Source organism: Centroberyx gerrardi, chromosome 8 (assembly GCF_048128805.1).
Source record: "Centroberyx gerrardi isolate f3 chromosome 8, fCenGer3.hap1.cur.20231027, whole genome shotgun sequence".
In the NCBI taxonomy this organism is placed as follows: domain Eukaryota; kingdom Metazoa; phylum Chordata; class Actinopteri; order Beryciformes; family Berycidae; genus Centroberyx; species Centroberyx gerrardi.
Window position 1 is genome coordinate 16,706,439 of NC_136004.1, and position 13,192 is coordinate 16,719,630.

Here is a 13,192-nt window from a genome sequence, read left to right on the forward strand (position 1 = left end):
ATTAAGTGTATGGTGGAAAAAAAAAATGTTCCGGCCATTTACAGAGCAACAATCTTTTTCCTTGTTAGCAATATTAGATTTGTATTGCATGGCTGCCAATAACTGAACTCTGGGACATGTAGAGTTCCAACAATTAGATTGTAAATATTTTAAGCTTGTGGAACTGCAACTTTGATACCATCTCTTGTGCCAACTGCAGCGATGTTGTATCAATAGAGAGTTAAATAGACATTCAACCAGGGAGTGATGAGTCCATTTGGCTCTGTGTACCGGGATGCAGCAATATGTGGTCATACAGCCTCACCCATTACAGTATGTGGGAGCTTTCTCTCCCTCTCTCTCCACACTGTGGCCCTTCAACAAACAGGGAGACAGCATAGGGATCATGCTGCTCATCCCACCCTAGCCGTGTCCAGCCACAACAGTGACGCTTTTGTTGAGCAGGGTGTGCCGTTGCATGCACGCAGCCAGAGTGCCAGGCTGAGACCCGGACTGGGCGGGCATGCGTGGAATGCAGATCAGCCACAGGGCGAGCGGGGAGGGGTGGAGGGGCAGGGGGGTCACTTAGTGAATGAAGAGATTGAAGAGTGGAGGGCATGACTGGCCTGGCCCTTGGCCCACTAAGATCACAGCACCATCGCAGGGGCCAGAGGCTTATGCTCCTTCGTCATAAACACCCACTGGTCATGCATGGACCAATCGCACAGACCCCCACCCGCTGACACCACACTGACCTCAGCCTCTGTCCACTGTAAGGATGCAGACTTAAATCTCATGGGGCATAATTCCACCCTTTGATTATCTTCTCTGATCCCTCCACGGCTGTGGGATGTGACACCCACAAGGCTGCTCATCTGCCATCAGGAGAATTATAGCTTGAGCCATAAATTATTCAGCGTTGCTAAACCTTCTTGAACCTCCCAGTGGTATTGTGAAGAAACATACAGCAATTAATCAACAATTAGTAGTATTCAACTGTTTTACTTGAATATTGTTGCAAGATCACAAATAATAAAGACATACATTGTGTTATACAATTGGTTTTACTGTAAAATACAGACCACCATTTAAAATACAGATTTAAAATAAAGTGAAGGAAATTTCTTGTGTAACAATACTGGAGTTCATACAAACCAGAGAACTGCAGACAATTTCAAAGCATTGTCACATTACACATTTATTTTTCACTGTTCCTCATCCAGCCATGACCCAATACACCCATGTCACGCTGCATGGAACTCACTCATAGTCCTATAATACACTCACATGTTTCATGACACATCAAACAGTAATGTATTCAACTTCATGAAGTTACATACATAAAGTCAGTCCGTGATGAATATCTCATTAGATGACTATTATTTCTTGGCCTTTTTCTTCTTCTCCACCTTTGCGGCATCATCATAGGCCTTTCTCTTGGCAGCAAGCTTGTTTGCCTGTGGGGGGGGAAGAGAATGAATTGAGTTAATGAACAGTTGGGAGTTCAAAGACCTAATTGGTATTTAACACCAGTCACAGTGAGGTCACCTGTCCTCTACAGGGCCCAGGGGGGGGGATTATCATTTGGCATGCAAGCTCAACTATTCAATACCGTTGACCATTATCAGCCAAAGCGAGATGCCATATATAGAAAATAGATAAAGGGTCCAAGCTTTCCATGTACCTCCACAATCTTTTCCCTAAAGCTGGATTTACATTCACTCAATAAGAAATTGCAACCAACCTCTCGGACTGTTCTCTTCTTTCCAAACATAATCTTGTCGTACAGGTACTTCTCCTTCTTCTTCATCATCATGATGGCCAGGCGTTTCTCCTCTGCTTTCTCCTCCTGATCCAAGCGTGCTGGGTTTTCTACCTTCACTTTCCCAGGAGTCACCTTCACTGGCAGAGACTGTAAGGAACAGAGACGAGTTATCCAAAGGTTCAAGGGCCACTTTTATGTAAAACAGGTAATGACACAGATGGTGAGGAAAGATGGTTTGATGTCTCTTACCTTGCCCTGGGATCGCTTCTCTTCCATCTTCTTCAGATTCATCTCTTCTGACACTTCCTCATCATCTTCTTCCTCCTCCTCATCATTGTCATCCTCTTCCTCCTCCTCTTCTTCTTCTTCCTCTTCCTCATCCTCCTCCTGTCCTTGTGCTGTGATGCAAGAAGCAAAAAACATCAGTTTTATGTTCACAATCTCTGAAGATTTGAATACAGAGATGCCAGAGAGGTGCCTCGGTTCGTACCAGATTTTTCTCCCCGTTTCAAAGCCATGATCTTCAGTTTCTCTGGGGGAACGTAGTCTCCCTCCTTCTCCTCCACGAAGGGGGACAGGTGGGGGGGCAGAGTCACTCCGAGGAAGTAGTCCTCCACAGGCAGGAGGATTTTGGCATTGACAGAATCGAACACCCACTGGGGCTGGACGTAGTACCTGAAACAACAGAACATCCACTGAACATGACAGCTATGAAACTAACCAGATATGACAATATCGGGTGTCCTATTTTTCTGAGTTAAACAACTATATTGATTGAATATGGAATTACGAGAACACATCACACACTGAGTTGAGGACCTTTTTCTTTGAAAGCAGCTAGAGGCATGAATGCATGAATATATGAGTGGGCTAACAGGTCATGATGGGAAGTGTCATGACCCTTTGAAAAGGCAGAGGGAGTAATAAAGAAAGAGGACAGGGTCTGTCAGACATTACAAAGAACAGGGTTCCTTTGAGGCACAAGAGCAGGAAGCGGACTCTGAAAGGGGGCATTGTGGGGGATAAGGCAATATACAAGGGAAGAGGAACTTTCTACATCTAGGATTCAGAAATGTAAATCTCACTTAGGCTACAAACAGCTCCATGCTCCAGATATTTGATGTTTAGAATGGAAGAAAAACAGCACTACATGAGCTTGATGTGCGATTCCCCCTACCTGTTGATGTACTGCTTGTCCATGTTGGGTCTGTCAACAATCTGATGGGTGATGGTCTCATCTTTCACGTCGTATGTGCTGCCAATGCAAACAGACTGGTCCCAGGACACCTCTGCACCATAACACCTGAAAGGCAGCAACAATTACAGAAAGGACTGTAAAATGATTATGCATCAATTGGAGGTTGGATGGTTTCTGTGGTTCCTCTGCTACTATAAATGCTGTGTGGCTCAGTTCCACCGCAGCAGCGCTCACTCACCTGAGGACAAAGGCCAGTGACTCTCGGGGCACTTCTCTGTTGAGGAAGATCTTGAGCCCTTCAAAAAGCCTCTTCTGGGCCTCCTGCTCCTTCTGTTCCTTTTCTCTGGCCTCCATCTTCTCCATGTCTTCCTGAAGAAAAGCAGAAAAAGGCCCGCTTTTAAAGACATCACTTTCAGAGATAAGTACTAGTAGTTGACAAAATGCACTTATTGTAAGTCGCTTTGGACAAAAGCATAATGACGTAATGTTATGTAATGTACTAAACTGTGACTCTGTAAATCGTTTCACCCCTAACAGACGGATAACTTGATTAATGTACAAGAGATACTGCAGGCTGGTGCACTGGAAGTCAACACTACACAAAAACAAAAGCCTGTTTCCTGGAAGGCACATACCTTAAATCTCCTAATGAAGAATGGATCTCAAATAGTGTCCAGATTTCTAACAATAGCCAGGGAGTGTTGTGTGTATGTGTAAATATAGGCCAGTCCCCAATAAAAGCCAGGTAAAAACAAAATGGCCTAATTACCAGAAGGGAGTCTAAACTCATACATTATTAATAGCCTAGAAGACACTGTCACATATATTTCATTGCCATAGATACAAGTACTGGCAGTAAGCCTTGAAATTCATTACACAAAACTAATGCTTGGATTGCCATGTAGTATTGCTTTTTTTTTTTTTGGGGGGGGGGTGTTTAAATTCACTTTTGTGGCTCAGGAAGTTTATGTTTCATTCCGTTTTGATGCACTGATGCTTTGTTTACATAACTGATGACCAGTATGTTCTTTTAGCCTACTGGTCATATGGACATCAGATTCAAGGACTCAATCAATGACTTTCAAGGACTTGATTTGGTGAAATTCAAGGACGCATGTTTTGGGGTAAGAATTAGACATCATTACAGCCTCATGATGAAATCCTCAGGATGGATAATCCAGAGAGCAGAGACATACAGAGGAATTTATATTTTAATTTTAAAAAAAAAAAAGAAAAAAAAAAGGCGGAAAAATCAAGTATTTTCAAGGTCATCCATTTTCAAGGCCCATGGGCCCATTACTTTCACTATAGCTACCACTTGGAAATCACGTAATTGTGAAATTTCTGTTTTAGACTTTTCCTTCAGCAGTTCCTAGATCTACAAGATTTTAGCTTGACATTAATCTTTAAATGGTCAAGTATTTATGGACAAATTTCCACTTTTCCAAATTTTTGGATGTTTATTATTCCCGTTAAATTTAATCCTTATTACCATAATCACAAGTAGCCAAACAATAATGAAATGCAAGGGAACTAGAATAAAGTGGTATATTTTTTTTTTCTATGAAGCCAGTCCAGTATTAAAAAACAAAAAAAAGAAATATTTATGACAGTTAACAGTTAGTGGAAATCTTCACACCAATTGGGCAAAACAAGCTTTCCAGGGTGATTAACACCTCATTCTTAGCAACCAAAGAGGTGTAATCCCCAGTCTCACACCTCAATTGACGTAACTCCTCTGACAGAGATATTTGACCTCTCAATTCTGCCCTTGGAGACCAATTAGCTTATCAACCATTTTTTGATTTGTCTGTATGTTTTGACGACATTCATAAGAATCAGGAATGACATCAACAATGTCTATTTGTCTACATATTTAAACAAATAAGGTGGAGTGCATCATTTCTTGTGACATGGTCCTGAGAGACTGATGCGTTCACAGAATACATGCTTACCTCTTCAGCAGGGAACTGGTCCAGTTCAGCCTCCTCCTCCTCTGCTGTAGAAACCACCCGGGCCAGACTGGAGCTCAGGGCTGACAGTTTCTACGCAACAACCGAAAAGAATGAGTTTAGGAAGAGAACCGTATTATATGTCTTGAACATGGAGAAAAAGGCAGCCTCTATATATACACACAACCTCTCATCCAGTACAGCTGACTGGAAACAGAAAGAGTCTCACCTCCAAGTAGCTTTCCGAGTCCATGGCATAGTCATCGTCATTCTCTGCCTTCTGATCTGACTCTGCTTTGCTGTCCAGCTGGAAAGGAGAGTGGGATTATCAGAGCGCAGAGCCACTAGGCGACCAAATGACCAGAAATCTCTAAATCTCTAAATAAGGGGTTACAGCAAATATGACATGTAATACGGAGAGCAGAATCTCAGGGTTTGAGTTACCTTTGGTGGGTAAACCAGATTGAGGGAATGGTAGAGACGGAAGTTGACAAACCCAAGGAGGGTGGTGTAGAACTCTGTGAAAGTCGCCATCACTCTGTAGTCCACGTCTGTAGGGTGCTGGAAGAGCAAAGATTGAGTTTAAATAAATAAGTGTTTCTAAAAGATGAAATAAAGAAAACATGAGTGCGGACATTTTTAGTCAATTTAAATCCCTTGGGCATTCTCACACCTTAGGGCAGTCAGTGAAATCCTCCTAACAATCATTTACAAAATGGTGTTCTGCAAACAGACCAACTGACCTCTCCAAAGTCAAGATCCTATTGATTAAAACTGATATCTCCAACAGAATGACAGCATCATAATCAATGCCGAATCTGAAACACACACTGTGCTATTGTACCCATCCTTTGACTGATAAACCCAGCAAAGGAGATGGTGGCAGCAACTGTGCCAGTGTATACCGAACACAAGCAAACTACACTGTCTTAGGTTTTATTGGATCACAACACAACTTGTTACTGTGAGAGCTGTGCCAACTTTAAACCCTTAATTACATACTGACAGCTTACTTTTAGCAGATCACTATGGACTGCATTTCATCATTCTGCACTTACATCATGGGAGAACTGGTAGGGCACCAGCCATGTAATGAGTTGTCCCAGCACCTCAGCCTGATAATATATTCCCTTGATGGAGAGGAAAACCTGGCAGGGAAATAGACACATTTAGTGTATTGCAGAACAGAGATCAGTGAACTCAACACATCCAATAGCAACATAGTAAACCCCTAAACCCAAGGCAGCCTAATCACTGCTGTACTTTGCAAATTGGCACCTCTTACCTTCCTGAGAGCACGAGATGCGATTACGTAGTTCATCCACTCCACTGTAAGGCGTCTGCAGAGCTGGATCGTCTGGACGTGGCATTTTCCCGTGCGGGCAAAGGTGGAGAACAGGAAGCCCATGGAGAGAGCGTCGTCGATATCACGGAGAGCATCGATGAAGGTGGGGTACCTGCCGCATAAAGGAGCACCAGTGAGGCAATGCAACTTAATATAGTTTGCAAAACTTCAACCCAAAACAACTTCTGCTGAGCAGTATTTTTGTTTAAAGCAGCAATATGCAACTTATTTCACCTCATCTTTAATTATTTTACAATGAATTTATAATTCCCAGAATTTCATGTTACTGGTCATCTCTGCTGCTGCAACAGGCTTAGGGTGAACTGTAATTTGACTTTACACAAGGGAAATCAGCAAATGTCAACAACGCCCTCCTCTGTTGGCTGTTCAGTACAACACTTGATGGTCTCACCTCTCTTTGATGATGTGGTCCAATTTATAGGTCGGCTTGTTCTCCCTCAGTCTCTCCACTCCCGTCCATTCTGATTTTCCATACGCCTTCCGAAGTTTGCGTACAAATACCTGTTAAGATAAAACATAATGACAATAGGACACAGTGTTAATACTTGACTGACACATTTATAAAGAAAATCTCACTGGAATAACATTCTGTTTCAAGAAAGCACTGTAAAAAAATAAAAACAAAAAAGAAAGAATGCAAAATAATAAAAATTCTCAAAATTAGAGATATAAAATAAGAAGTAATAACAAAATCAAAATGAGCAGTCTGACCAATTACAATCCTAGCAAATGCTCAGATGACACAAATCGACTTCTCTTCAGTTAATGCTGGTATTTTTTGTGTACTTGGTAGACTAAATTAGAAAGCAATCGATCGACAACAGTTCACTCTGATCAAATACAATGAGATCCTAGTCCTGATTCACCAAATCAAATCTTGTTTTCACCCGATATTAGTTTTGTTGTTTGTAGAATGGACCAAATGTGCTTGTAATACAATACCTTGTAGTCTCTGAACTTCCCAACAATGGGCTCGTGCAGCAGAAAGCGGATGTCTTTGAGCAGGTAGAAGGTCCTCGGGGCTGTGGATCCCTTGTTCACCTTCTTCTTGTGCTTGGGCTCATGGGGGTAGATGCCTTTGAGGATGCACAGACGTCTGAGAACCAGAAAGGTAGACCAGGAAATCACGTGTCAGGGATATGGGTGCTGTTAGACAACTGGACTGTGTCCTGCCAGTCAAGTATCCAGACATGGGACTCGTTCTTGAGATGTAACGACGATTTGATGTACCATACCTGAAATCTGGGAGGCTCAGCTGTAACTTCTTGCGAGCTTTGTTTCTGGTGATGTAGTTGGTAGCAGAGCCCCTCTCAAACTGCAAAATGAGGACACACGCTGCTTTTAAAAACCCACAAACCAAGGCTTTCTTTATTAGCTAGGTTAACTAAATACTTAAACTTCAACTTCCCCCTCCTCTGGCCAACACAGATTATTCTAGTTATGTAAAATCAGCTTAAAGTTATCTGGCAGCTAATGTTAGCTAACCAGCTAACGGAGTTGGTTTGCCTGACATCACTCCTACACGGACACTTACCTTTTTCTTTTGAAGACCCCCCATTTACAAAGAATATGTAACGTTCCGCACCAGCTTGGAAATGTTTTAACTGCCTAGAAAATGTGTGATAAAAATGTAAACAGGGAGCTCGCCACCATAACACGTAGCCGATGCACGTGTCGTTTGACATGCGCGGAGGACGAAACGCAAAAGCAATCGCAAGGACCAGGACCAGTAGTAGTCCCTTTTTACGCCTGAGTAAAATTCACAAGGAGCTCTCGCTCTCGCTCTCGCTCTCTCTCTCTCTCTCTCTCTCTCTCTCTCTCTCTCTCTCTCTCTCTCTCTCTCTCTTTTCAATCAGCTTTATTGGCATGACAAGTAATTCTTATGTTGCCAAATCTTGCATAAATAATGGTAACAATAATTAATAATCATAAATAAACAAAATTATTAATAATTATAACAGACTGTAAACGAATGCAGATTAAACAGATCATGTAACAAAGAACACACAGATTCGCACTAATTCTCTCTCTCTCTCTCTCTCTCTCTATCTATCTATCTATCTATCTATCTATCTATCTACCATGTGTATCAATATGAAATAAATAAAGTTATTATTAACATGTAGGCTACTGTGTTACCTTTATGTTGCAGACAATATATCTGCACCATTGCCACCAAAAACAAGGTCCTGTGCAGTTGCATTGTAGGCTATTTGGAAAAAAAGTGATCAAATTTGAATTCTGGTCAGAAACCCATCCTAGAGCTGTATGATCATCAGAAAACACTGTTATAGACAATACAGACAAAATATAAAATGAATAGGGTGATTCCCCCCATCTCAACCCCGCCCCCTTCTCTTTCCTCTCAGTCTCCTCAGGACCAGAGTGAGAGAAAATAGAAAGCTAGATGCAGAGAGATAGAGCGGTAGAGAGAGATTAGACAGACTTCACAAGTCTCACAAGGCACAAGACATCTCAGGACATCTGCAGAGTGCAGACACTTGTTAAATTCAGAATGGGACTGCGTGAGTTTATAAAGGATTATTTTCTTGGCTTCTGGGACTATGAGACCCCAAAGGTGATGGTGGTTAAAAACAGAACTCTTGGAGTCATATATAGGGGGGTACAGTTTCTAGTGATCACCTACTTCATCTGGTAAGCTCTGAGCTTGTGTATTTGCATGCCTGTTTAGTAAAAGCAAACATCTACATTAATAATTTGGAGATTTTATTAAATTCAAAGGCTTTGGTAACTTAAATTTGTGACTTTGTAGCCTTTTCTATATCTTGTGTTAGTGGAGAAGTAAAATGTGTTCATTTTTTATGCTTCTTTTAGGAATAAATTATAAAATATTTATTATGGAACACAACATAATTTGTAAACAATATGCTTTTGTGTGTCAAAAAAATCTTAATTGAGCCTACAAAGGCAAAAAAAAAAAAAAACCATGCACTGTGACTTCAAATTCTCAAAACCTGAAAATAGCAATTTTGTGGTGAGGAAACGCCTCTCACTTGCAATTCACTCCCGGAAACAAATGTACAACATAATTAATGACAACATAACTGAGACAGTGATGTCAACAGGGATGGTTTAGTCTGTCTGCCCATTACTAAATGTAATTTGATCTAAAGAGGGCCATTTTCATAGATTGTGGTTTTATGATGGCCTTTTAATAATGATCCAATTAGAAGTCTTGAGATTTATGTCTCATGTAGGCTTCTCCAGGTTCAGCAAAGAGGGTTGAACAAATCCAGGGAAATCCACCTTCACTAGAAATAATTTCATGGCACAAAATGTCATATCATTAATGTCTGTTATATCATCCTGAAGGTATGTCTTCATAAGTCAGAAAGCGTACCAAGACAGCGAGACTCGTCCGGAGAGCTCAGTTTACACTAAGATGAGGGGCACCGCCATTCAGGGAGACCATATCCTGGACACAGTGGAGTACGCTCGACCCCCGGAGGTGAACTCTAACCTGCCTTTATCTGTCAGTAGCATTATCTTTTCACGCCACAATTAGCCCTACTTTGTAATACTCTCTTCTGACATTTCCCTCATAGGGTGGTGATGTAATTAGTACAATACTGAGACGTGAAGTCACGTACGATCAGAAGCAAAACAACTGCGCTGAGGTGAGAGGTCAACAAAAGTTCACAACCACACACAAGTCGAGAAGTCAGAAACAAACAAAAGATTAGTGGAATCTCAGATCATCATTACTGGACCTTCAAAGTGTCTTTCTCAATAATACAGCATACCTGCTGCTATGCAGGAGAAGAAAATGTAATAAAAGTGTATCAGTTACATAGACACCAAGCCCTCCCAGGAAATCATACTCCCATGACTGAGCAACTGTCTCACTTTATTTCAGCATTTCTCTGTTGCCAACGCCAACTGCACAATGGATTCTGACTGCGTCCCGGGAGAGATGGACTTTGCCGGCCATGGTACTGTTTTTACTCCTGATCAAATCTTTCTTTGTGTTAAGGTTTGTCTGTATTTGTCGCACAGTGTTTCCATGTTCAAAACACTTTCTGCAGGCAGGAGGACCGGCCGATGTGTTCCCTACTACGACCAAACCTTCAAGACCTGTGAGATCCAGACTTGGTGTCCCATCGAGGACTATGCTGCAGTACGGTAAGGCAAGCTGCTTGGTCTGGACAAAGCTGCTTGTACTATTGTGCTGCAGTTTACTCTAAAGGCGTAATTCTTTGGTGTCTTCAACAGGGAGCCCGCATTAAAGGAGGCCATCAATTTCACAGTTTTCATTAGGAACTCTATCCACTTCCCCAAATTTAAAGTGCTGAGGTAGAGTACAGTATGTTGTTGACACCCTCTTCCCTCCCAACACACACACACACACACACACTGGAGCCATTGCTACTGGCCATTAGATCTGCAGTGATTCAGAAGGTGTTCTTCTCTCTGGCAGAGGAAATATCAAGGACAGCTCAAACAGACGCAGCAGGCAGAAATATCTCAACAAGTGTCATTACGATGAGGAGAAAGAGCCGTACTGCCCAAACTTCCGCCTGGGCTACATCGCAGATCAAGCCAGGGAGAAGTTCAGTGAGCTCTGCAGGACTGTACGTACGATGAATGCACTAAGGTTTTGATTTCAGAAGATTTCAGATGTATACACTCTTAAAAAGGATGTGTCATTTCGAACACATGTGTGTAGCATTGCTTACGCTACGATTATTGTGCTTTGGTCAGGGAGGAGTGATTGGGGTTTTCATCAACTGGAACTGTGACCTGGACGTGGATCCCTCACACTGTAAACCCACATATTCGTTCCGTCGTCTTGACCTGCGAAAGGACCTGCCCAGCTCTGGCTACTACTACAGGTGAGCTCCAGCATCCAACACTGAGGTTTTGTGCGGTATTTTAGATTGCAGGTTTCACTTTGGCTTGTGATCAGCTCGTTGCACCTCATCCTCTGTGTTTTTTCTCCTTATCTCTACGTAGGTTTGCCAAGTATTACAGCAAGGATGGGGTGGAGTCTCGGACGCTTATCAAGGCCTATGGTATCCGTCTGGACGTCATAGTTCATGGACATGTAAGTGGATCATCACTCCATCATCACCCAGTTTTTCAGTTGCTCAAGTTTAGTTTATTTCCAGCTTGCTGTTGGGACTCTATCTCTCTCTATTTACTGCCATGTTATTTCTTTGCAGGCAGGTAAATTCAGTCCCATCCCAACCATCATCAGCACAGTGACTGCCTTGACATCGGTTGGAATTGTGAGTTTTTCGTTAATTCTCCCCTTTTTGCCTGTCTTGTGACTCTAAAGTGACCATAATCATGCTTTAACACACATTATTTTTCAGATCTTTGCTTATTTACCTATAATTTTTTCCCCTCTAGTGTTCCATTATCTGTGACTGGATCATGCTGACATTTATTGATAAGAATGAAGTCTACAGTGAGAGAAAGTTTGATGATGTGAGTAAGAAGTGTTTTATACATTTACAACTCAGAGAGGGAAGAGAGGGAAATCAGAGAGGGAAATCAGAGAGGGAAACAGAGGAGGGGTGACGAAGGAGAGAAAGCTCTGATGGGACTCAGTCCTGGACCAGACTCATGTGGCTCCAGAGGTTGGGATGTTAAACAGTGGACTATCATTGATCACATGAATAGCTCAGTTTTGAACAAAATGTCAGATGGAGCCTTGTAATTCCAAGGTCACAAAGTGATTCATGTTAAATCCACAAGGTATTTTGCTGGATCATGCCCCAACATGCCTCAAACCCCTCCATAGAAACCAGTCTGCTGATCTGAGCAACAAACTGTCTCTCTACACTGTGCTCTGCATTTTACTTAATTGCATCTGCATGATCGTTGTTTTTTTTAAAAGAAAAGTCACACAATATAAACTTATTTGGGCAATATTTTGAGAGCTATGATATACTGTATGTCTTACTCAGTAACTTAAGATATTTGTCCATTGCACTGCCTCCACAGGTTAGTAAAGAGTCCACACAGCCTATTTCCACAGAGTTCAGCATCGTCAGCAGCTACGGCTCAAACCACTCAGACCTGTCGGAGGGTGTGCCACTCTGATGCAGTCATGCCCAGTTCCCACAATCCTCTCTGGCCAAGTGTACGGATGCTCCTCTAACGACTGACCTTGACAACGACAGCAAGTGGTTTCTCAGGTGTCTGCAAAGGCTCGACGGGCCGAGCGCTATGCAGTTCTTTATGGGAATGAACTGAAAGACAGCCACAGAAACAGGGGCATCCTGCTGAATGACAGCTGGTTCTCTACAAGTCTTTGCCTGCAGAGCAGAGTCAGTTTATATAGGCTACCATCTCAAACATTGTCAGTATAAGGACCTGAACTGTACTGCAATGGATGAATTCTATTTCTCTTTCAGTTGACATGATTTGACACGACATGAATACCAACCCCATTGAATAAAAGATACAAATGCTTGATGTTCTCAAGTATGAAACTAAACCATTTCATAGCAGAAAAAAATGTCTTAGTATAATGTTCCGAGAAACACAACTATGCCCGTTTCTATCAATGTATTAATGACATTCAAATCCAACATTAAATGTCCTTTATAAACTTGAATTGTAGTCTCTGTTAATAGTTATTTCATTAAAAAGTATATCACATTGACCATTGTTCTTTTAATTATTATTGCATAACAAGAACTATTTGTAGAATCAAAATATTTGTCTGACCATGTTCTGATTCATTTGCTTCATCTTTCAACCTCATGTGTTCAGCATAAGGAGAATGTACAGGAAGAAAAAGGCAGAGGTCTGTGAGGAGAGCAACGCTTTAACAGTAATCAAATAACACCGACATTTTCTCTAACAAGATTGTGGGGAAGTGTGAATCCATCTGGACTCCTGAGGAAAATAATACAAATGTCAATGGTGAAAAGGACTTAAGTCTGAGGTCTAATGGATCA

General features: G+C 41.8%; 2 protein-coding genes across 2 annotated transcripts; one reads left to right on the top strand and one right to left on the bottom strand.

The window, feature by feature from the left end:
• Window positions 1-1,024: 1,024 nt before the first annotated feature.
• pes (pescadillo) lies at window positions 1,025-7,938 on the bottom strand. Its single transcript, XM_071899710.2, has 15 exons — window positions 7,795-7,938; window positions 7,496-7,575; window positions 7,203-7,356; window positions 6,652-6,761; window positions 6,180-6,351; window positions 5,953-6,042; window positions 5,339-5,455; window positions 5,124-5,201; window positions 4,898-4,987; window positions 3,181-3,311; window positions 2,922-3,047; window positions 2,235-2,419; window positions 1,994-2,142; window positions 1,724-1,891; window positions 1,025-1,436 (listed from the first exon to the last, which is right to left on the bottom strand). Exons 1-15 carry the CDS (start codon window positions 7,816-7,818, stop codon window positions 1,359-1,361), a joined length of 1,752 nt encoding a protein of 583 aa, XP_071755811.1. The 5' UTR covers window positions 7,819-7,938; the 3' UTR covers window positions 1,025-1,358.
• An 834-nt stretch (window positions 7,939-8,772) lies between these two features.
• Window positions 8,773-12,329, top strand: p2rx2 (purinergic receptor P2X, ligand-gated ion channel, 2). The gene is made up of 12 exons (XM_071899786.1): window positions 8,773-8,915; window positions 9,594-9,729; window positions 9,827-9,898; window positions 10,138-10,213; window positions 10,307-10,403; window positions 10,494-10,574; window positions 10,699-10,852; window positions 10,983-11,113; window positions 11,235-11,325; window positions 11,444-11,509; window positions 11,634-11,711; window positions 12,231-12,329. Exons 1-12 carry the CDS (start codon window positions 8,776-8,778, stop codon window positions 12,327-12,329), a joined length of 1,221 nt encoding a protein of 406 aa, XP_071755887.1. The 5' UTR covers window positions 8,773-8,775.
• The last annotated feature ends 863 nt before the right edge of the window (window positions 12,330-13,192 follow it).

What these genes read in the sequence shown, in the direction of transcription:
- p2rx2 (XM_071899786.1), top strand. Translation starts at nt 8,776, where the DNA reads ATGGGACTGCGTGAGTTTATAAAGGATTATTTTCTTGGCTTCTGGGAC. An exon ending in AGTACGCTCGACCCCCGGAG is followed by an intron (nt 9,730 to 9,826) that starts GTGAACTCTAAC and finishes TTTCCCTCATAG; the next exon opens with GGTGGTGATGTAATTAGTAC. An exon ending in ACGTCATAGTTCATGGACAT is followed by an intron (nt 11,326 to 11,443) that starts GTAAGTGGATCA and finishes ATTTCTTTGCAG; the next exon opens with GCAGGTAAATTCAGTCCCAT.
- pes (XM_071899710.2), bottom strand. Translation starts at nt 7,818, where the DNA reads ATGGGGGGTCTTCAAAAGAAAAAG. An exon ending in CATCTCGTGCTCTCAGGAAG is followed by an intron (nt 6,043 to 6,179) that starts GTAAGAGGTGCC and finishes TTTCCCTGCCAG; the next exon opens with GTTTTCCTCTCCATCAAGGG. An exon ending in ACCAGTTCCCTGCTGAAGAG is followed by an intron (nt 3,312 to 4,897) that starts GTAAGCATGTAT and finishes GCTTTTCTTCAG; the next exon opens with GAAGACATGGAGAAGATGGA.